Raw genomic sequence first — 21,771 nt, forward strand, 5'->3', positions numbered from 1 at the left:
CCTCCATGTTCCTCCTGGTTCCACCATGTTCCATCAGGTTCCACCATGTTCCTCCAGGTTCCACCATGTTCCTCCAGGTTCCACCATGTTCCTCCATGTTCCACCATGTTCCTCCAGGTTCCACCATGTTCCTCCAGGTTCCACCATGTTCCTCCATGTTCCTCCAGGTTCCACCATGTTCTTACATGTTCCACCAGGTTCCACCATGTTCCACCAGGTTCCACCATGTCCCTCCATGTTCCACCAGGTTCCTCCATGTTCCACCATGTTCCACCAAGTTCCTCCATGTTCCACCATGTTCCTCCATATTCCACCAGGTTCCACCATGTTCCTCCATGTCCCTCCATGTTCCACCAAGTTCCTCCATGTTCCACCATGTTCCTCCATATTCCACCAGGTTCCACCATGTTCCTCCATGTTCCACCATGTTCCTCCAGGTTCCACCATGTTCCTCCATGTTCCTCCATGTTCCACCATGTTCTTACATGTTCCACCAGGTTCCACCATGTTCCTCCATGTTCCACCAGGTTCCTCCATGATCCACCATGTCCCTCCATGTTCCTCCATGTTCCTCCAGGTTCCACCATGTTCCTCCATGTTCCTCCATGTTCCACCATGTTCCTCCATGTTCCACCATGTCCCTCCATGTTCCTCCATGTTCCTCCATGTTCCTCCAGGTTCCACCATGTTCCTCCATGTTCCTCCAGGTTTCACCATGTTCTTACATGTTCCACCAGGTTCCACCATGTTCCTCCATGTTCCACCATGTTCCTCCATGTTCCACCATGTCCCTCCATGTTCCACCATGTCCCTCCATGTTCCACCAGGTTCCTCCATGTTCCACCATGTCCCTCCATATTCCACCAGGTTCCACCATGTTCCACCATGTTCCTCCAGGTTCCACCATGTTCCTCCATGTTCCTCCAGGTTTCACCATGTTCTTACATGTTCCACCAGGTTCCACCATGTTCCACCATGTTCCTCCAGGTTCCACCATGTTCCTCCAGGTTTCACCATGTTCTTACATGTTCCACCAGGTTCCACCATGTTCCACCAGGTTCCTCCATGTTCCACCATGTCCCTCCATGTTCCACCATGTCCCTCCATGTTCCACCAGGTTCCTCCATGTTCCACCATGTCCCTCCATATTCCACCAGGTTCCACCATGTTCCTCCAGGTTCCACCATGTTCCTCCATGTTCCTCCAGGTTCCACCATGTTCCACCATGTTCCTCCAGGTTCCTCCAGGTTCCACCATGTTCCTCCATGTTCCTCCAGGTTCTTACATGTTCCACCAGGTTCCACCATGTTCCTCCATGTTCCACCAGGTTCCACCATGTCCCTCCATGTTCCACCAGGTTCCACCATGTTCCTCCATGTTCCACCATGTTCTTACATGTTCCACCAGGTTCCACCAGGTTCCTCCATGATCCACCATGTCCCTCCATGTTCCTCCATGTTCCTCCAGGTTCCACCATGTTCCTCCATGTTCCTCCATGTTCCTCCATGTTCCACCATGTTCCTCCAGGTTCCACCATGTTCCTCCATGTTCCACCAGGTTCCACCATGTTCCTCCATGTTCCAACAGGTTTTACCACGTTCCACCATGTTCCTGCAGGTTCCATCATTTTCCTCCATGTTCCACCAGGTTCCACTATGTTCCACCTGGTTCCTCCATGTTCCTCCTGGTTCCACCATGTTCCATCAGGTTCCTCCATGTTCCTCCAGGTTCCACCATGTTCCTTCATGTTCCACCAGGTTGCACCATGTTCCTACATGTTCCACCATGTTCCTCCAGGTTCCACCATGTTCCTCCATGTTCCACCATGTTCCTCCAGGTTCCACCATGTTCCTCCAGGTTCCACCATGTTCCTCCATGTTCCTCCAGGTTCCACCATGTTCTTACATGTTCCACCAGGTTCCACCATGTTCCACCAGGTTCCACCATGTCCCTCCATGTTCCACCAGGTTCCACCATGTTCTTACATGTTCCACCAGGTTCCACCATGTTCCACCAGGTTCCACCATGTCCCTCCATGTTCCACCAGGTTCCTCCATGTTCCACCATGTTCCACCAAGTTCCTCCATGTTCCACCATGTTCCTCCATATTCCACCAGGTTCCACCATGTTCCTCCATGTCCCTCCATGTTCCACCAAGTTCCTCCATGTTCCTCCATGTTCCACCATGTTCTTACATGTTCCACCAGGTTCCACCATGTTCCTCCATGTTCCACCAGGTTCCTCCATGATCCACCATGTCCCTCCATGTTCCTCCATGTTCCTCCAGGTTCCACCATGTTCCTCCATGTTCCACCATGTCCCTCCATGTTCCTCCATGTTCCTCCATGTTCCTCCATGTTCCTCCAGGTTCCACCATGTTCCTCCATGTTCCACCATGTTCCTCCATGTTCCTCCAGGTTCCACCATGTTCCACCATGTTCCTCCATGTTCCTCCATGTTCCTCCATGTTCCTCCATGTTCCTCCATGTTCCTCCATGTTCCTCCAGGTTCCACCATGTTCCTCCATGTTCCACCATGTCCCTCCATGATCCACCATGTCCCTCCATGTTCCTCCATGTTCCTCCATGTTCCACCAGGTTCCTCCATGATCCACCATGTCCCTCCATGTTCCTCCATGTTCCTCCAGGTTCCACCATGTTCCTCCATGTTCCACCATGTCCCTCCATGTTCCTCCATGTTCCTCCATGTTCCTCCAGGTTCCACCATGTTCCTCCATGTTCCTCCAGGTTTCACCATGTTCTTACATGTTCCACCAGGTTCCACCATGTTCCTCCATGTTCCACCATGTTCCTCCATGTTCCACCATGTCCCTCCATGTTCCACCATGTCCCTCCATGTTCCACCAGGTTCCTCCATGTTCCACCATGTCCCTCCATATTCCACCAGGTTCCACCATGTTCCACCATGTTCCTCCAGGTTCCACCATGTTCCTCCATGTTCCTCCAGGTTTCACCATGTTCTTACATGTTCCACCAGGTTCCACCATGTTCCACCATGTTCCTCCAGGTTCCACCATGTTCCTCCAGGTTTCACCATGTTCTTACATGTTCCACCAGGTTCCACCATGTTCCACCAGGTTCCTCCATGTTCCACCATGTCCCTCCATGTTCCACCATGTCCCTCCATGTTCCACCAGGTTCCTCCATGTTCCACCATGTCCCTCCATATTCCACCAGGTTCCACCATGTTCCTCCAGGTTCCACCATGTTCCTCCATGTTCCTCCAGGTTCCACCATGTTCCACCATGTTCCTCCAGGTTCCTCCAGGTTCCACCATGTTCCTCCATGTTCCTCCAGGTTCTTACATGTTCCACCAGGTTCCACCATGTTCCTCCATGTTCCACCAGGTTCCACCATGTCCCTCCATGTTCCACCAGGTTCCTCCATGTTCCACCATGTTCCTCCATGTTCCACCATGTCCCTCCATGTTCCACCAAGTTCCTCCATGTTCCACCATGTTCCTCCATATTCCACCAGGTTCCACCATGTTCCACCATGTTCCTCCAGGTTCCACCATGTTCCTCCATGTTCCACCATGTTCCTCCAGGTTCCACCATGTTCCACCATGTCCCTCCATGTTCCACCAAGTTCCTCCATGTTCCTCCATATTCCACCAGGTTCCACCATGTTCCTCCATGTCCCTCCAGGTTCCACCATGTTCCTCCATGTTCCACCAGGTTCCACCATGTTCCACCATGTTCCTCCAGGTTCCACCATGTTCCTCCATGTTCCACCATGTTCCTCCAGGTTCCACCATGTCCCTCCATGTTCCACCAAGTTCCTCCATGTTCCTCCATATTCCACCAGGTTCCACCAAGTTCCTCCATGTTCCACCATGTTCTTACATGTTCCACCAGGTTCCACCATGTTCCTCCATGTTCCACCAGGTTACTCCATGATCCACCATGTCCCTCCATGTTCCACCAGGTTCCTCAATGTTCCACCATGTCCCTCCATGTTCCACCAGGTCCCACCATGTCCCTCCATGTTCCACCAAGTTCCTCCATGTTCCAACATGTTCCTCCATGTTCCACCATGTTCCTCCCTGTTCCTCCAGGTTCCACCATGTTCCACCATGTTCATCCAGGTTCCACCATGTTCCACCAGGTTCCACCATGTTCCACCAAGTTCCACCATGTTCCTTCATGTTCCACCAGGTTGCACCATGTTCCTACATGTTCCACCATGTTCCTCCAGGTTCCACCATGTTCCTCCAGGTTCCACCATGTTCCTCCATGTTCCACCATGTTCCTCCATGTTCCACCATGTTCCTCCAGGTTCCACCATGTTCCTCCAGGTTCCACCATGTTCCTCCATGTTCCTCCAGGTTCCACCATGTTCTTACATGTTCCACCAGGTTCCACCATGTTCCTCCATGTTCCACCAGGTTCCACCATGTCCCTCCATGTTCCACCAGGTTCCTCCATGTTCCACCATGTCCCTCCATGTTCCACCAAGTTCCTCCATGTTCCACCATGTTCCTCCATATTCCACCAGGTTCCACCATGTTCCTCCATGTCCCTCCATGTTCCACCAAGTTCCTCCATGTTCCACCATGTTCCTCCATGTTCCACCAGGTTCCACCATGTTCCTCCATGTTCCACCATGTTCCTCCAGGTTCCACCATGTTCCTCCATGTTCCTCCAGGTTCCACCATGTTCTTACATGTTCCACCAGGTTCCACCATGTTCCTCCATGTTCCACCAGGTTCCTCCATGATCCACCATGTCCCTCCATGTTCCACCAGGTTCCTCCATGTTCCACCATGTCCCTCCATGTTCCACCATGTTCCACCAGGTTCCTCCATGTTCCTCCAGGTTCCACCATGTTCCTCCATGTTCCTCCAGGTTCCACCATGTTCTTACATGTTCCACCAGGTTCCACCATGTTCCTCCATGTTCCACCATGTTCCTCCATGTTCCACCATGTCCCTCCATGTTCCACCATGTCCCACCATGTTCCACCAGGTTCCTCCATGTTCCTCCAGGTTCCACCATGTTCCTCCATGTTCCTCCAGGTTCCACCATGTTCTTACATGTTCCACCAGGTTCCACCATGTTCCTCCATGTTCCACCAGGTTCCACCATGTCCCTCCATGTCCCTCCATGTTCCACCAAGTTCCTCCATGTTCCACCATGTTCCTCCATATTCCACCAGGTTCCACCATGTTCCTCCATGTTCCACCATGTTCCTCCAGGTTCCACCATGTTCCTCCATTTTCCTCCAGGTTCCACCATGTTCTTACATGTTCCACCAGGTTCCACCATGTTCCTCCATGTTCCACCAGGTTACTCCATGATCCACCATGTCCCTCCATGTTCCACCAGGTTCCTCAATGTTCCACCATGTCCCTACATGTTCCACCAGGTTCCACCATGTCCCTCCATGTTCCACCAAGTTCCTCCATGTTCCAACATGTTCCTCCATATTCCACCAGGTTCCACCATGTTCCTCCATGTCCCATCAAGCTCCAGGTTCCTTCAGCCTGCTGGGTCTCAGGTCCAGCTAGCTGGAAGCGGTTCATGTAGAAATTCTGATGGGAAAGAACACGGTTCTGTTTCCTGTTCTGGATTAGGGTTTCCGTCTCTCCCAGGAATCTCAACTCAGACCCCTCCTCCCCCCCTCCTGTGGATGTCCCAGCATGCCTCTCTCTGATCCTCGCACGCCCACTCAGTCTGCAGCCTGACGCTGTGTGTGTGTGTAGAGGTGTGTGTGTGTAGAGGTGTGTGTGTGTAGAGGTGTGTGTGTGTAGAGGTGTGTGTGTGTAGAGGTGTGTGTGTGTAGAGGTGTGTGTGTGCTGCAGATCATACTGGATCCGAACTATATTTGGCCTGTGCTTTTATTTCCTGAACACAGCGCGCCAGGCAGCTGGACGATTGAAGTCAGTCAGATAGTTTCCATCTGAGACACAGTGTGTGTGTTTGTGTGTGTGTGTGAGTGAGTGAGTGTGTGTGTGTGAGTGAGTGTGTGTGTGAGGCGCTCTTTAAGCAGTTATTTAGGAGCAGCCTCCTGGTTAGAGCTGTCGACAGAGGCCTCGCTGACAGATTCTGGATGATGGACAAGCAGCTGATTGGCTGAAGTCTGATCTTTGTCTCCAGGTTCTGATCACCTCGTGACCTCCTGCCAGGTTCAGCTCTAATGTTCCTGGTGCACTGTGGGTAATGTAGGAGGAGTTTTGGACGGTCCTGGGTGTAATCCGTCTGTTCAGGTTCAGCAGCGCTCTGAAGGAGACGCAGTGACTGCAGCTCCTCGGTTAGAGGCTGATCTTCCTGAGCTGCAGGGGGCGGAGCCTCTGTCACACCTTTTCTCTTCACCTGCAGATAATCAGTTCAGGATGTCCATCCTGGAGCGGCTGGAGCAGATGGAGCGGAGGATGGCAGAGATGGCAGCACGAGACCGCAACCATCACCCTCATCAACAGCAGCAGAACCGGAACCAGTTGGCCACACCCCCTCCTCCTCTATCTGAGGACCACGACCAGGTGAGGCAGCTGTGAGAAGTCCTGTAGATGCTCCTCAGGATCGTTCTGAGGAGGTTCTGACTGAGACTGGACCTGACCCAAAACAGTTACTGCTGCTGCTGCAGAACCTGTAGATGCTCCTCAGGATCGTTCTGATCGGTTCCTGCTGCTTCAGTTTTATTACTTCTGAGTACTGCAGCTCTCACCAGACGGTCCAGAATCTTTTAAACAGAACCACAGCTTTTTTAAGTCTGTGGTTCTGATGCTGCTTCCCCAGCAGATGATGGTAGAAGAGATCAGACTCTCCACAACAGACTTATAGAAGATCTGCAGCATCTTGCTGCAAACACTGAAGGTCCTAAGCTTCCTCAAGAAGTACAGTCTGCTCTGATCCTTCTTGTAGATGGCTTCATTGTTGGATCTTCTCACCAGTCTGTTGTCCAGGTGAACATCAAGGTGTTTACGCTCCTCTCCATCTATGTCTTCTCAGCACATGGTGAACATGTTCCTGTGGGTCTGTAGCCATCTCATGCAGAACCAGCCATGCATCTCTGGTAGCTTCTGCTGCTACTGGTGATTAACCTGTTGGTTAGATGTTATTACTGGATTAGAGGTAAATGGATTGGACCAGAAGGACTGGTACTGGTACCACAGTGTGAGAACCATGGATCTACCAGCATCTCTAACGAGATGTGGAGAAATTTCCCAGAAAGGTGGTGTGAATCATCATTTCTGATGTTCCTGGTTATCCACTCCACCTGTTGGGTGTACAAGACTCTAAACTCAGCACTTGGTCAACAGGACCTTTTAAATTCTGATCCAGTAAAGTTGGATCGCCAAACCGGGCTGCAAAAGAAAACCTTAAAACAGAAGCAAGTTTTCTCCTTGTTGTTGGAAATACAGCAGGAATGTTTTCTGAAGTGGGAATTCTGACTGGGAAAGTTCAACATCCAGCACCTTTCTGTTTAACGGTGCGCCCGCAGGGATCCGGGGTGGTCGCCAGGATCCGGTGCGCCCGCAGGGACATGTAAGGTCCAATGTCTCTTTAGTCAGCCATGGTTCTGACACGCGTGGTTCTGAATCAAACATCGACGGTCCAGATGTCTGTGAAGAAAGTAACATCTGCCTTTCATTTGGGGATCAAGGTCCTAGAGTTTGGAGGAAGAGTGGAAAGGACCAGAATCCATGTTGCTTGAGGTCCAGAGTGAAGTTTCCACAGTCAGTGATGTTTGGGGTACCATGTCATCTGCTGGTTCTGGTCCACTGGGCTTTCTGAAGTAGACAGTCAATGCAGCCATCTACCAGAACATTTTAGAACACTTCATGCTTCCTTCAGCTGACGAGCTGCATGGAGATACTGTCAGGTTTAACCAACTTAACAATATTTATAACAACACAAAAAGAAAAGAGAGACAAAGTATTAGTTTCTTTTACTCGCTTTGCGAGGAGAGACAGTCAAGATATGCTCAGTTACAGATCTCGCACCGCTCTGAAGCCTATCTGTCCGCCTCCTCTTTTTATTGTCTTTCGGGGGTCCCTAGTTTACATAAAACATTGTTCTCTAAAGGATGGGGGAAAACAACAACTGCATCGTAAACAGGTCATAAACAGCTTTATACATTAACAACACATTTCCCACAGTCTCCTCCAACTGGTAGGGTCAGTTGTGCTTTCATCTTTATGACCTCCTTCATCTTTATGACCTCCTTCATCTTTATGACCTCCTTCATCTTTATGACCTCCTTCATCTTTATGACCTCCTTCATCTTTATGACCTCCTTCATCTTTATGACCTCCTTCATCTTTATGACCTCCTCAACTGGACTGCTTCCTTCTCTGCTAGTTCAGCTCCATTTATTATCCTGCAGACAAACTCACACATCCTTTCTCACACATACATCATGAAAAGTTATATAATCAAATAGTCAAGATAATAAATAGGAGAAACTATAAGATAAATCTATATTCAATTATTCCAACAGATACGGATTTCATTTTCCAGCTGGACTTGGTACCGGTCCACACAGCCAAAGGTACCAAAAGATGGTCCAATGACTAAGCTGGTACTGAGCTTGACCTGAACCCCACACAGAATCTATGGAGTTCTGTCAAGAGGACACCAGAACCAACAGTGCAGATGACCTGAAGGTCTTATTAAAGCAAACTGGGCTTCCTGAACACCTCAGCAGAACCACAGGCTGATCTCCATGCCATGCCGCACTGATGCGGTAATTCTGAGGGCTGAATCTGAACGATTCTGAACAGAACCTGGACACACTGTTCAGTAGGTCCATATTTCTGGGTTAAAAGGTTTTATTGGTCTGTAACATTTAGATGTTCTGATAAACTGGATTTTGGGTTTTCATAAACTGGAAGCTGCAAACATGCTACATGTATCACTGGGTTTACAATAACTAACTAATGATTTACTGGGAGGCCCAGAACGGGTCAGAACAGGTCAACTAGGCCGGGTCAGCAGTAAACCTCATGTCTCCTTGTTTCAGTCCTCTCAGTGGTTTGAGAGGAGGATCGTTGGAGTGTGTGAGGGGATGATGAGAGGAGCCCGATGGGGAGGAGGAGACATGCTTCATCACTCAGTTCGCCACCGTGGGATGACTCTGCTCCACCTGGCTGCTGCACAGGGATACACACACCTGCTCCACGTCCTGATCCACTGGAGGTAAACACTGGACCACCCTGATGGTCTCAGCTGATGATGGTTGCTCTCCTCACATTGCTGCTCGTTGTCTGTAGGACGCTGAACCGCGACAGTTTGGACCTGGAGCAGGAAGTTGACCCTCTGAACGTCGACCACTTCTCCTGCACGGCGCTGGTAAACACATACCTGACTCGCCTGGATGCCATCGGGTTGTTGCCGTGGTTACCGTCGGTGTAACTGTGTTTCAGATGTGGGCGTGTGCGCTGGGCCACCAGAGGGCAGCAGAGCTTCTGTACAGCTGGAACAGTCTGGCTCTGGGGATCCCCGACTCGTTGGGCCGCCTGCCGCTGGCGGTCGCCCGCTCCCGGGGCCACACGCGGCTCGCCGCAGCACTGGAGGAGCTGCACACCCAGCGTACTCAGATGACCACCAGGGACGTGCGCGTGCCACCAGCAGACACGCCGCAGTCTCCTCTGTCCACCAGCACAGATACAGGTAACATACACACAATATACTCCTGCTCTCTGATTGGCTGTAACCGTCTCCTGTCTCCTTCCTCTAGGTCTCAGCTCCTCCAGCAGTCTCCCCTCACCCAGCGACCCCTCCTCTCCTTCTCCCAGCTCCGCCTACTCCAGTGGCCCCGCCCCCATGGACACCTCCCCCTCATCACCATCATCACTCTCCTCCTCCTCACTGCCTGTGTCTCCTCTCTCTCCGTCCTCCTTCCCTGTCTCCACCCCTCCTTCAGTGTCCATGTGGAGGGAGGAGCCTAACCCGACCTTCAGCGCAGGTAAGCCAGGTAACGTCACTGCATAGCTGTCATGTTGAACTTTATCTCAGTCTCCCAGTCTGGGATGATTTCTCTCCTCCTCAGGGAGAGTGAAACACTGGTCTGTCCTCGTGTGTAGAGCACATTTAGGTGTTGGAGGAACGACTCCTCATTGGTTCATGTCTCACCTGTCTGACAGGTGTTTTTGACCAAACCAGGTTTGGTCTGTTGTGGAATTTTCTTATCAAAGTGGGTAGAAGTTGACTCATAACAAGAGAAAATCCAGACTTTGTCTTTATAAGTTTTATTCAAAGGCATTCAGCATTTGAAGACCCTGACACTGAGGTTAGTCAGTGAAACAGAGCCCTGATCAACATTTACACACAGTATTTATACCAGAACATGACAGTTTTATCTCAACTTTAAAGAGTCTGTGTTTTATGACCCAAACCCTTCTCAGGTTCAAAGGTAAGAAGGTTATCTAGGAACAACCATCTACTCTCCCCGAGGCATCACCCTAACAAATGTCCTTAACCATTAAACGTCTGATAATGGCTTTTACAGCTTCCTCCTCTAACACAGATGTTCTGAGGAGTGAAGTAAACCAAAGGTCATACACTTTGGAACACTTAATAAAATAATTTCCATCACAGGTCAAACCCTCTTTGTCCTCTGCTTCTCTCTCTTGCAGTGTCCTTTTATCATTTTATGCTGATGACTCGCAGAGTTCATCTCCATCTCCATCCATTGCAAATGCAATGGATGGAGATGGAGATGAACTCTTTACATTTAAATAAAGATAAAACTGAGGGTCTTGTGTTTGGACCCAGTCGGACCCTGGATGATCTATGTTTTTATTTGGGTCCCTCAGAACCTGTTTTATACCCAGTCGAGGAAACTAAAAGTTCTGCTGATCAACGTCTCTTTGTCCCTAAAACCAGACTGAGCTTCTCAGTGGTGACACCACTGCTGCCATCTTGTGTCCAGCTGTCTGTACCTCAGTCTTTAACTGACCTTTGCTCCTTGGCTGATGACCCAACATTGTGTCCTGCTCTGTGTGTCCTTCACACGTCTCTGATTGAAGTGTCTCGGTGTCCCGGGTTTGGTGTCTTTAAATTCAGTTTATTACTGGATGGTGAATGTGTGGATGCCTGCGTATCATCTGCATACATCACTGTGTTTTTGAATGGGCATTTTATTGGGTTCAATCTAAAATCTCAGTAAATTATGTTTTTAAGCTGTTCTTAAGAGTCAAAGGTCAAATCTGTATTACTGATCAGCGTCACTCTGATCTCTGTCGCAGGTTTGAACGCCGGCGGCTTCAGAGACGCCTCCCTGTACCTCATGGACTATGAGAACGCCCCGCCCACCAACACAGACCTTCACACAGCGGGGGGGCGGCAGCCTCACTCGGCGGCGACGCTGGAGGAGCAGCTGCTGAGCTACAGCGAGAACGCTGAGAACGAAGGAGAGGACGAGGACTACCTGGAGGAGGAGGTGCTTCAGGTAGGTTAAAATCCTCCACACATGTCGTCATGGCAACTGGGTGAAGAAGAGCTGAAGCTTCATCAGATGGTCAGGAGAACTGTTGATCCAGACCACTTTGCAGGAACATCCTGATCCCACACAGAAAGCAATGAACCAATCTCCTCTCCCTACCTATCAGGTCGACATGGCAACGCTGGCAGAACAAATCATCGAGGCGACCCCAGAGCGAATCAAACAGGAGGACTTTCCCAGGGGGGCGGAGTCTCCGCTCAGAGAGAGGCGGGACAACCCCGCCCTCCAGGACACCTGGCTGGCTACCTACCTGGAAACAGTCGACACTCACACACACTCCCCGCCCAGGTAAGCCCTGAAGGTTCCCAGTGATCCCACTGGGTTCTGGAAGTTCTGGATAATTCTGGAAAAATAAATTAGAAATCTCCAGATTTTATTCCGTATCCTAAGTTTCTGCAGGCTCCCTATTTACTTCCTGATGACGGCAGAGAAATCTGCTAGAAGATGAACTTCAGTACTTAGACTTTGTTAACATTTGGACCTGAAAGGTTTCCAGAACCAGCAGTGATCCGACCCTAAACACTCTGTGTTTCTGCTACAGACCGGTGTGCCCCCCCTCACCCCTCAGTGCTCTGGCTCTACAGAGGCTCCGCCCCCCTTCCTCTGCAGCGTGGGCGGAGTTCCTGAACGCCTCAGCCAATGGGAAGATGGAGAGAGACTTTGCTCTGCTGACGCTGACGGACGGCGAGCAGAGAGAGCTGTACGAGGCCGCCAGGATCATCCAGAACGCCTTCAGGAGATACAAGGTAACCATGGAAACGTCCATCCATCCTCCATGGTGGAGACATTTGGACGTGTTTAAAGATGCTAAATTACATCTGAGGCAGAAAGGATCATAGTTGTTCTTCAGCACCAGTTGAACTTGGACCTGAAGGAGCAGATTTGACAGGAGACCACCACCAGAACCGGCGCAGTGTTTCCTGTTACTGGGATATCTCGCTGCCTCCTGCTGGCCAACAGCGGTGTAACTCCTGTGTGTTTGTGTGCAGGGTCGGAGGTTAAAGGAGCAGCAGGACATGGCTGCCGCCGTCATCCAGAGGTGCTACAGGAAGTACAAGCAGGTGTGTGTTGGTGTGTGTGAGCTGGTTTGTGTGGCAGCTTCACTAACTGAACTAACCCGCTGTCTTTCTCTCTCTGGATAGCTAACATGGATAGCTCTGAAGGTAATCCAGCTGCCAGTAGATGTAGTGATGTGTAGTCAGTGTGTCTGTGTGAAGCTTCCAGCTGGATGTAGACAGAAGTCTCTGAGATGTTGGTCAGATTAACTCCATGGAACCAGTTTATACGGTAGAAACTGGACTAACCAGACCATTAACCTGGGTAGGACTAAACCCTGAGCTCAGGTAACGTGCTTCACCTAACAGTCTGACTCCTCCCCCCTCAGTACGCTCTCTACAAGAAGATGACCCAGGCGGCCATCTTGATCCAGTCCAAGTTCCGGTCATACTATGAGCAGAAGCGTTTCCAGCAGAGCCGGCGGGCGGCCGTCCTCATCCAGCAGTACTACCGCAGCTACAAGGAGTACGAGCGGCTGAAGCAGGCGCCACGAGGGGGCGCCACACACAACCCCAAGATCAAGTAAGACATTACTGGCAGGGCCTGAACCGAGTCTGACCCCGAGTCACAACCGAGTCTGACCCCGAGTCACAACCGAGTCTGACCCCGAGTCATAACAGAGTCTGACCCCGAGTCATAACAGAGTCTGACCCCGAGTCATAACAGAGTCTGACCCCGAGTCATAACAGAGTCTGACCCCGAGTCATAACAGAGTCTGACCCCGAGTCATAACAGAGTCTGACCCCGAGTCATAACAGAGTCTGACCCCGGGTCATAACAGAGTCTGACCCCGAGTCATAACAGAGTCTGACCCCGAGTCATAACAGAGTCTGACCCCGGGTCATAACAGAGTCTGACCCCGAGTCATAACAGAGTCTGACCCTGGGTCATAACAGAGTCTGACCCCGAGTCATAACAGAGTCTGACCCGGGGTCATAACAGAGTCTGACCCCGAGTCATAACAGTCTGACCCCGAGTCATAACCGAGTCTGACCCCGAGTCATAACCGAGTCTGACCCCGAGTCATAACCGAGTCTGACCCCGAGTCAAAACAAATTCTGACCCGGAGTCTGACCCAAAGATCAAGTAAGACATTACTGACATGGCCTGGACCGTGTCTGACCCCAAATCTTAGCGGTTTCTGATCCAAGTCTCAGTAGAGTCTGATCCGAGTTTGACCTTGAGTCTGACCAAGAGTCTTAGCAGGGTCTTATCCGAGTCTCTACAGGTCCTCTGTACAGTCTGACCAGAATCTCACCAGAGTCCATCTTGAGTGTCAATAGTCAGACTCTGACTCAAGTCTCTCCAGACTTTCAGCTGTATAAGACTTGTTTGTCCTTAGTCCATCAGAGTGTAACAGGTCATGGAGAACAAAGCCATGTCTGATCTGAGAGTTCTGGTTATCTCATATTGGTTCTTAAATGGACCCTTGGTTGATCATCAGTTATTGATTGTTTGTCCATCAGGGGGTCGTTCCTGACAAAGAAACAGGACCAGGCGGCGAGGAAGATCATGAGGTTCCTGCGGCGCTGCAGACACAGGTAGGGCAGCAGCAGTGTGAAGATGTTTCCTCAGTGACGTGTCATCTCATCAAGGGTCACATGTCTGTTCTTCTTCTGCAGGATTAAAGAGCTGAAACAGACGAGGGAGCTGGAGAGGAGAGGACTGACCACATGAAGCAACCACAGAGGAATGATGGACAGAGTGACGGAGAGATGCCTTACGCCACACCAACTCCTCCTTCCTGTTCATCAGTCCATGGATCATCTGTCTTCTGGTTGAATGTAGCCGTCTGTCTGCAGCTTCAAGAGCTCCGTTCACAAAGATCCTGCTGTTCCTTAGGAGCTGGGGCTGTATGTCCCTGGGCGCGGTCTGGCAGGAGGTAAAGACCATATAGACATGGTGTCAATTTGCCCTGGGCGCGGTCTGACAGGAGGTAAAGACCCATATAGACATGGTGTCAATTTGCCCTGGGCGCGGTCTGACAGGAGGTAAAGACCATATAGACATGGTGTCAGTTTGCCCTGGGCGTGGTCTGACAGGAGGTAAAGACCATATAGACATGGTGTCAATTTGCCCTGGGTGCGGTCTGGCAGGAGGTAAAGACCCGTATAGACATGGTGTCAGTTTGCCCTGGGTGCGGTCTGGCAGGAAGTAAAGACCCGTATAGACATGGTGTCAATTTGCCCTGGGCGTGGTCTGGCAGGAGGTAAAGACCATATAGACATGGTGTCAATTTGCCCTGGGCGTGGTCTGACAGGAGGTAAAGACCATATAGACATGGTGTCAATTTGCCCTGGGCGCGGTCTGACAGGAGGTAAAGACCATATAGACATGGTGTCAGTTTGCCCTGGGCGTGGTCTGACAGGAGGTAAAGACCATATAGACATGGTGTCAATTTGCCCTGGGCGTGGTCTGGCAGGAGGTAAAGACCATATAGACATGGTGTCAATTTGCCCTGGGCGTGGTCTGACAGGAGGTAAAGACCATATAGACATGGTGTCAATTTGCCCTGGGTGCGGTCTGGCAGGAGGTAAAGACCCGTATAGACATGGTGTCAGTTTGCCCTGGGTGCGGTCTGGCAGGAAGTAAAGACCCGTATAGACATGGTGTCAATTTGCCCTGGGCGCGGTCTGGCAGGAGGTAAAGACCATATAGACATGGTGTCAATTTGCCCTGGGCGTGGTCTGGCAGGAGGTAAAGACCCATATAGACATGGTGTCAATTTGCCCTGGGCGCGGTCTGGCAGGAGGTAAAGACCATATAGACATGGTGTCAATTTGCCCTGGGCGCGGTCTGGCATGAATTAAAGACCCATATAGACATGGTGTCAATTTGCCCTGGGCGTGGTCTGGCAGGAGGTAAAGACCATATAGACATGGTGTCAATTTGCCCTGGGCGCGGTCTGGCAGGAGGTAAAGACCATATAGACATGGTGTCAATTTGCCCTGGGCGCGGTCTGGCAGGAGGTAAAGACCCATATAGACATGGTGTCAGTTTGCCCTGGGCGCGGTCTGGCAGGAGGTAAAGACCCATATAGACATGGTGTCAATTTGCCCTGGGCGCGGTCTGGCAGGAGGTAAAGACCCATATAGACATGGTGTCAATTTGCCCTGGGCGCGGTCTGGCAGGAGGTAAAGACCCATATAGACATGGTGTCAATTTGCCCTGGGCGTGGTCTGGCAGGAGGTAAAGACCATATAGACATGGTGTCAATTTGCCCTGGGCGCGGTCTGGCAGGAGGTAAAGACCATATAGACATGGTGTCAATTTGCCCTGGGCGCGGTCTGGCAGGAGGTAAAGACCCATATAGACATGGTGTCAGTCAGCTCTCTTACTGTAGCAACATGATAGTCTGTTGGCTGAGTGCTTTGAAAGGCAGACAGATGCCATCACTACATCTCTTCGGTTTTATGTATTTAGTGGTATTTTTAATGAAAAGCTGCTCATGTTTGCGCCTCTAATAAAATCATGCAGGAAACACTTGTATAGTTCAACGCTCCCTCCTGCTGTAGTCCGAGTCTTTGGATGCATCAGTGATGGTAATAAGCAAAGGAACACCTGAGCAGACGCCGCTCAGGGCACACCCAGCACTCCAGCTCTGCTCTCATTGGCTGAACAGATTCAGACTGAAAACATGGTCTTAATGTTTCAGCTGCGACTCTTCTGAACGGAGCTCAGAGATCTTCTCCATGAATCAGAGCTTCTTCTATCTAGACACAATCATATAGAAACACATAGAAATATATATTGTAGATGTTTTATTTATTACAGCATGAACTGTTGTGAGCGTATGACAGGTTGTGTGTGTGTGTGTGTGTGTGTGTGTGTGCGCGCTGCACTGACTGAAGTCTTAACCCCCCCCCGGCTTTTCTAATGTAAGAGACTGAAGGAGGCTTCATCTGCACCCTGAGCATGAGCTTCTCATTACAACCTGCTGGTCTTCCTCAGTTTCACCTGAAATCTAACGTTTCTTTTCCTCCACTGTTGCAGTGAAGCTTTGCTCCAGTCTTTTCATCGTTGTGGATCTGAAAACATGAGACGTTAAGTTCTGAGAATAAATCAGATGTTTACTACTCATCTCTGCTTGGTTTCTGCTGCACAAACACACCAGATGTAAAGCTGAGGCTTCAGGGGGAGATCACTGAAACACGTAGAAACTCCAGGATTTCTTCTGGACGTTTCTCTTTGGGTGTTTCTGACACATCTTGGGCGAAGAACCTGGGTCACACCCTGAACCCACCACAGAAACATTTCAGTTGTGCATTCAGTTATTTAATGAAGAATAAACATATGCTGAACAACTTGCCTGCAGTGAAGCATGGTGGTGGCCCAGTAATGCTGTGGGGCCACCTTACTTCCTCCGCCACAGGAAACTAGGAGCATGTTGAGGGCCAGATGGATTGAATCATAAATCAGGAAATCCTAGGAGATCCTGCTCTGTGTGAGGAGGCTGAGGCTTGGTCATCATTGGACCTTCAAACAGAACAATGAGCTCCAGCAGGTCTCAAAGTCCACCAAGGTTTGGTTCAGAAGAAGTCCAAAAGATCATAGAGGGGCAATTAGTCACCTGAGTGGAACGATTGAAAGCGAACAAAACCCAGAATGATTAACTGGGAGACTTTCTCCATGAGGTTTGGGGTGAGGTTCCTGAGGGACCTCAGCTGCAGCTAAATAAGCAGCAATGGTCCAAGATCTGAAGGAATATTCTGTTTTTAGGTACAGAAACAGATTTTCTACGTTGTGTCATTTGGTAAACATTAATCTGGGTGAACAGAAATGATCTGTGGAGTTCCTCAGGTGTCGGTTTTCGGGTCACTGTGCTACATGATCTCCTGGCTCAGATCAGAATCAGAATCAGAATCAGAAAAGCTTTATTGCCAAGTACGTTTTTGGACATACAAGGAATTTGTTTTGGCGTAGTCGGTGCAATACAGTACAAATTAAACAGTATAAACATATCTACAATATAATATAAATATAAGTGCACAGTTTTAAGTGAGTGAGAGTAAATATAGAGCAGTATAAGATGCAAGAGCAATACAACAGTGCAGGTGATCATTGTGCAAGTAAAGCAGGAGTCCAAGCTGAGCGTTAATGTAACTCATAGAGTTACAGGTTACAGGTGTCCTGTCAGTAAAAAAAGGGGGGGTGTGGGTGAAAGGGACAGTGTCAGGGTGGTTTCCGGGCTTTGTTAACCAGGCTGGTGGCAGATGGGAAAAAACTGTTCTTGTGGCGTGAGGTTTTGGTCCGGATGGACCGCAGCCTCCTGCCAGAGGGGAGAGTCTCAAAGAGTCTGTGACCGGGGTGGGAGGGATCAGCCAGAATCTTCCCGGCCCGCTTCAGGGTCCTGGAGGTGTACAGTTCCTGGAGCGACAGTAGACTGCAGCCAATCACCTTCTCAGCAGACCGAATGACACGCTGCAGCCTGCCCTTATCCTTGGCTGTAGCAGCGGCGTACCAGATGGTGATGGAGGAGGTGAGGATGGACTCAATGATGGCTGTGTAGAAGTGCACCATCATAGTCTTTGGCAGGTTGAATTTCTTCAGCTGCCGCAGGAAGAACATCCTCTGCTGGGCTTTCTTGATGAGGGAGCTGATGTTTGGCTCCCACTTGAGATCCTGGGAGATGATGGTTCCCAGGAAGCGGAAAGATTCCACAGTGTCAATTGTGGAGTCACAGAGGGTGATGGGGGCAGGTGGGGCTGGGTTCTGCCTGAAGTTCACAACCATCTCCACTGTCTTTAGAGCGTTGAGCTCAAGGCTGTTCTGGCTGCACCAGTCCAACAGATGGTCCACCTCCCATCTGTACGCAGACTCATCACCATCAGAGATGAGTCCGATCAGGGTGGTGTCGTCTGCAAACTTCAGAAGCTTGACAGACTGGTGACTGGAGGTGCAGCTGTTGGTGTACAGGGAGAAGAGCAGAGGAGAGAGAACACAGCCTTGGGGGGAACCGGTGCTGATGGTCAGGGAGTCAGAGACGTGCTTCCCCAGCCTCACGCGCTGCTTCCTGTCAGACAGGAAGTCAGTGATCCACCTGCAGGTGGAGTCGGGCACACTCAGCTGGGAGAGCTTCTCCTGTAGCAGATCATAGAGAACATCCATCACCGTATGTATGCTGATGATAAGGTAACGTTCTGCTCTGATCTGTGGCCACAGAGCCTGAAGGGAAACAGCCACATAAAGTCCGTTACTAAATCAGTGTAATATCTTTAAAACGTCACCAGAACAAATGGTTTCCTGTCTAAACAGGAAGCAGCTGTATTCTCCAGTAGGTCAGCTCACTGCACCAGTGTCTTTACTGGTATCTGGAATAAAATCAACCAGGCAGCTGTAGCTCATGTAAAATGCTTCTGCCAGAGTCCTGACCAACACCAGGAACATGGATCATATCAGAACTGGTCCTTAAATCACTGCTCTGACTGCCTGCTGGTCAAAGAATAGATATAAAGCATGTAGATCACCAGGCCTCCAGAGACCTGCTTATTGAATGTAACTGGAACTAAACAAGGTGAGGCAGCGTTCAGTTTCTATGCTACTCAGATCTGGAACAAACTGCCTGAAAACCTGAGATGTTCAGAAACTGTTGGTTCCTTTGAATTGTTTCCTGCTGCTTTGTGCTTCTAAGGTTTAGACACGTTGATCTCTTGTTAACCAGAAGTTAGAAGGTAAAAACAAAAGTTTCCTTGTCTTCCTCTGATGTCCCATAAAGCTCTTTGGACTCCATTGTCTCTATAAGGAAACGTCTTTAAGTCAAGGTAAGTTTATTTATATCATGTTTTTCAGCAACAAGGCGCTCAACGTGCTGCACATGAGGAAAAACGTTACAATGATACAGAAAATCAAATCAAATGACATTAATAATCCTTGGAGGTTTACTGGTAAGAGCTGGTTCTGATCCAATCTTTCTAATAGAGATAATTAGATCATTAAATCCTCTGTGGTAAGAAATTCATCCTAGAAGAAAAATGATATTAATCCTTGAGGTCGCTGGTATAAAACAGTTTTAGTCCAAACTTTATAAATACTAATAATGTTTAGATGTCACTGGTAGGATATAGTTGTAATATAATCCTTTTAAGAAATCTAAAATTCTCTGGTCATTGGTGTAAAAACAGCTTTAGTCCAAATTTTCAAATACTATTAATATTTGGCTTTCGCTGGAAATCCTTCTGAGAAATCTGAATATCTATGAAAAGTAATGAAGTCACACATTTAGGTAGATGAGAAAAGAGACCACATTAGGTAACGAGGTAAAAAAATCATATTTCACACTTTATTCTTAACAAGATACAGTTTGAGATTGGAAAAAAACTTCAGAACAAAGAAGCAACATTTATACGAAACATCATCATGCAGTGAAGGTGGTGTGAAGGATGCATATGTTTATCTTGAGCATGTGAGTGTGTGCAAAGTAAGTCTGTGAAGCATCATCACACAGACCATTGTCCTTGATGGTACGATGAAAGGTCCATCAACCGGCCACACAGTTCTGAACAGGTCCACAGATGTCCTCAGGGAAGAGAGGGAGCAGAAGGTGCAGAACGTCATTCAATTCAATTCAGTTTATTTATATAGCTCCAATTCACAACACATGTCGTCTCAAGGTTCTTCACAACAGTCAGGTTCATACATTCTAATTAATCGTAACTATTGAACAGTTCAGTCAGATTCAGTTATTTATTCAAATTGGATAAAAAGTTTTTCTATCTAAGGAAACCCAGCAGATTGCATCCAGTCAGTGACTTGCAGCATTCACTCCTCCTGGATGAGCATGTAGAGACAGTGGACAGTCACTGGTGTTGACTTTGCAGCAATCCCTCATACTGAGCATGCATGTAGCGACAGTGGAGAGGAAAAACTCCCTTTTAACAGGAAGAAACCTCCAGCAGAACCAGAACCAGGCTCAGTGTGAGCGGCCATCTGCCACGACCGACTGGGGGTTTGAGAGAACAGAGCAGAGACACAAAGAGAACAAAGAAGCACTGATCCAGGGGTACTTTCTATGGGAAGGAAAAGTAAATGTTAATGGATGTAGCTCCTTTAGTCGTTTCATCTAGAAAGAAAGAACAGATAAACTCTGATCCAGTTTTCAAGGTTAGAGTCTGAAAGAGAGCACATAGAGTTAGTTACAGTAGAAGCTCAGTCAGTAGCCATGTCTAGGAGAGAGAAAGGGTTAAACACTAAAAGACAGGGCTATGTGGATCATCTGTAGAAGGTGAGCATTAAGTTGTTGCCAGCAGAAGCTCGGACGATTCCCCTCTCCAGAAAGGTGTCACAGGTAGACACAGAGTCAGGCCAGGTGTAGCTTCTAGGAAGAGAAAAGAGAGAACAAAGTTAAAAGCTGAAATAACAGCTAATAATGCAAAATTGGAGAGTAGTATGAGAATGTAGTGAAGAGGGTGAAAGTGGTCATTATGTCCTCCAGCAGCCTAAGCCTATAGCAGCATAACTACAGAGTTAGCTCAGGATAAACTAAGTCACTCTAACTATAAGCTTTATCAAAAAGGAAAGTTTTAAGCCTAGCCTTAAAAGTAGACAGGGTGTCTGCCTCACGGACTAAAACTGGGAGCTGGTTCCACAGGAGAGGAGCCTGATAACTAAAGGATCTGCCTCCCATTCTACTTCTAGAGACTCTAGGAACCACCAGTAAACCTGCAGTCTGAGAACAAAGTGCTCTGTTAGGAACATATGGACCAATCAGATCTCTGATGTATGATGGAGCTAGATCATTAAGGGCTTTATATGTGAGGAGGAGAATTTTAAATTCTATTCTGGATTTAACAGGGAGCCAATGAAGGGAAGCTAAAATAGGAGAAATATGATCTCTCTTTTTAATATTCATCAGAACTCTTGCTGCAGCATTTTGAATCAGCTGAAGGTTTTTAACTGCATTTTGTGGACATCCTGATAGTAAAGAATTACAATAGTCCAGCCTTGAAGTAACAAATGCATGGACTAGTTTTTCAGCATCACTCCTGGACAGGATATTTCTAATTTTGGCAATGTTCTGGAGATGAAAGAAGGAAATCCTAGAAACCTGTTTAAAATGGGATTTAAATGACATGTCCTAGTCAAAGTTAACACCAAGGTTTTTTACTTTATTATCGGAGATCAATTTAATGCCATCCAGGTTAAGTGATTGACTAAGCAGTTTCTTTTTCAAAGACTCCGGTCCAAAGATGACAACTTCTGTCTTGTCTGAATTTAGAAGCAGAACATTTAACGTCATCCAAGTTTTTAT

The 21,771-nt window shown here is 48.8% G+C and overlaps 1 protein-coding gene across 7 annotated transcripts in view; it reads left to right on the plus strand.

The window, feature by feature from the left end:
* camta2 (calmodulin binding transcription activator 2) overlaps window positions 1–16,604 on the plus strand; it is a 42,077-nt gene extending 25,473 nt beyond the window's left edge. For 3 of the 7 annotated variants that reach the window (XM_047385564.1, XM_047385565.1, XM_047385569.1), the window contains 13 exons: window positions 6,341–6,501; window positions 8,985–9,160; window positions 9,235–9,313; window positions 9,388–9,634; window positions 9,702–9,938; window positions 11,212–11,414; window positions 11,575–11,756; window positions 12,010–12,214; window positions 12,458–12,529; window positions 12,611–12,631; window positions 12,853–13,046; window positions 13,991–14,065; window positions 14,147–16,604. In XM_047385564.1, the coding sequence (XP_047241520.1) occupies window positions 6,341–6,501; window positions 8,985–9,160; window positions 9,235–9,313; window positions 9,388–9,634; window positions 9,702–9,938; window positions 11,212–11,414; window positions 11,575–11,756; window positions 12,010–12,214; window positions 12,458–12,529; window positions 12,611–12,631; window positions 12,853–13,046; window positions 13,991–14,065; window positions 14,147–14,201 (1,907 nt within the window). In that variant the 3' untranslated portion in view covers window positions 14,202–16,604. The remainder of the gene's footprint in view (window positions 1–6,340; window positions 6,502–8,984; window positions 9,161–9,234; window positions 9,314–9,387; window positions 9,635–9,701; window positions 9,939–11,211; window positions 11,415–11,574; window positions 11,757–12,009; window positions 12,215–12,457; window positions 12,530–12,610; window positions 12,632–12,852; window positions 13,047–13,990; window positions 14,066–14,146) is intronic. The other 4 variants (XR_007041348.1, XM_047385566.1, XM_047385568.1 and 1 more) reach the window with 4 other exon arrangements.
* The last annotated feature ends 5,167 nt before the right edge of the window (window positions 16,605–21,771 follow it).

This window comes from Girardinichthys multiradiatus, chromosome 14, assembly GCF_021462225.1.
Source record: "Girardinichthys multiradiatus isolate DD_20200921_A chromosome 14, DD_fGirMul_XY1, whole genome shotgun sequence".
NCBI classification, from domain to species: domain Eukaryota; kingdom Metazoa; phylum Chordata; class Actinopteri; order Cyprinodontiformes; family Goodeidae; genus Girardinichthys; species Girardinichthys multiradiatus.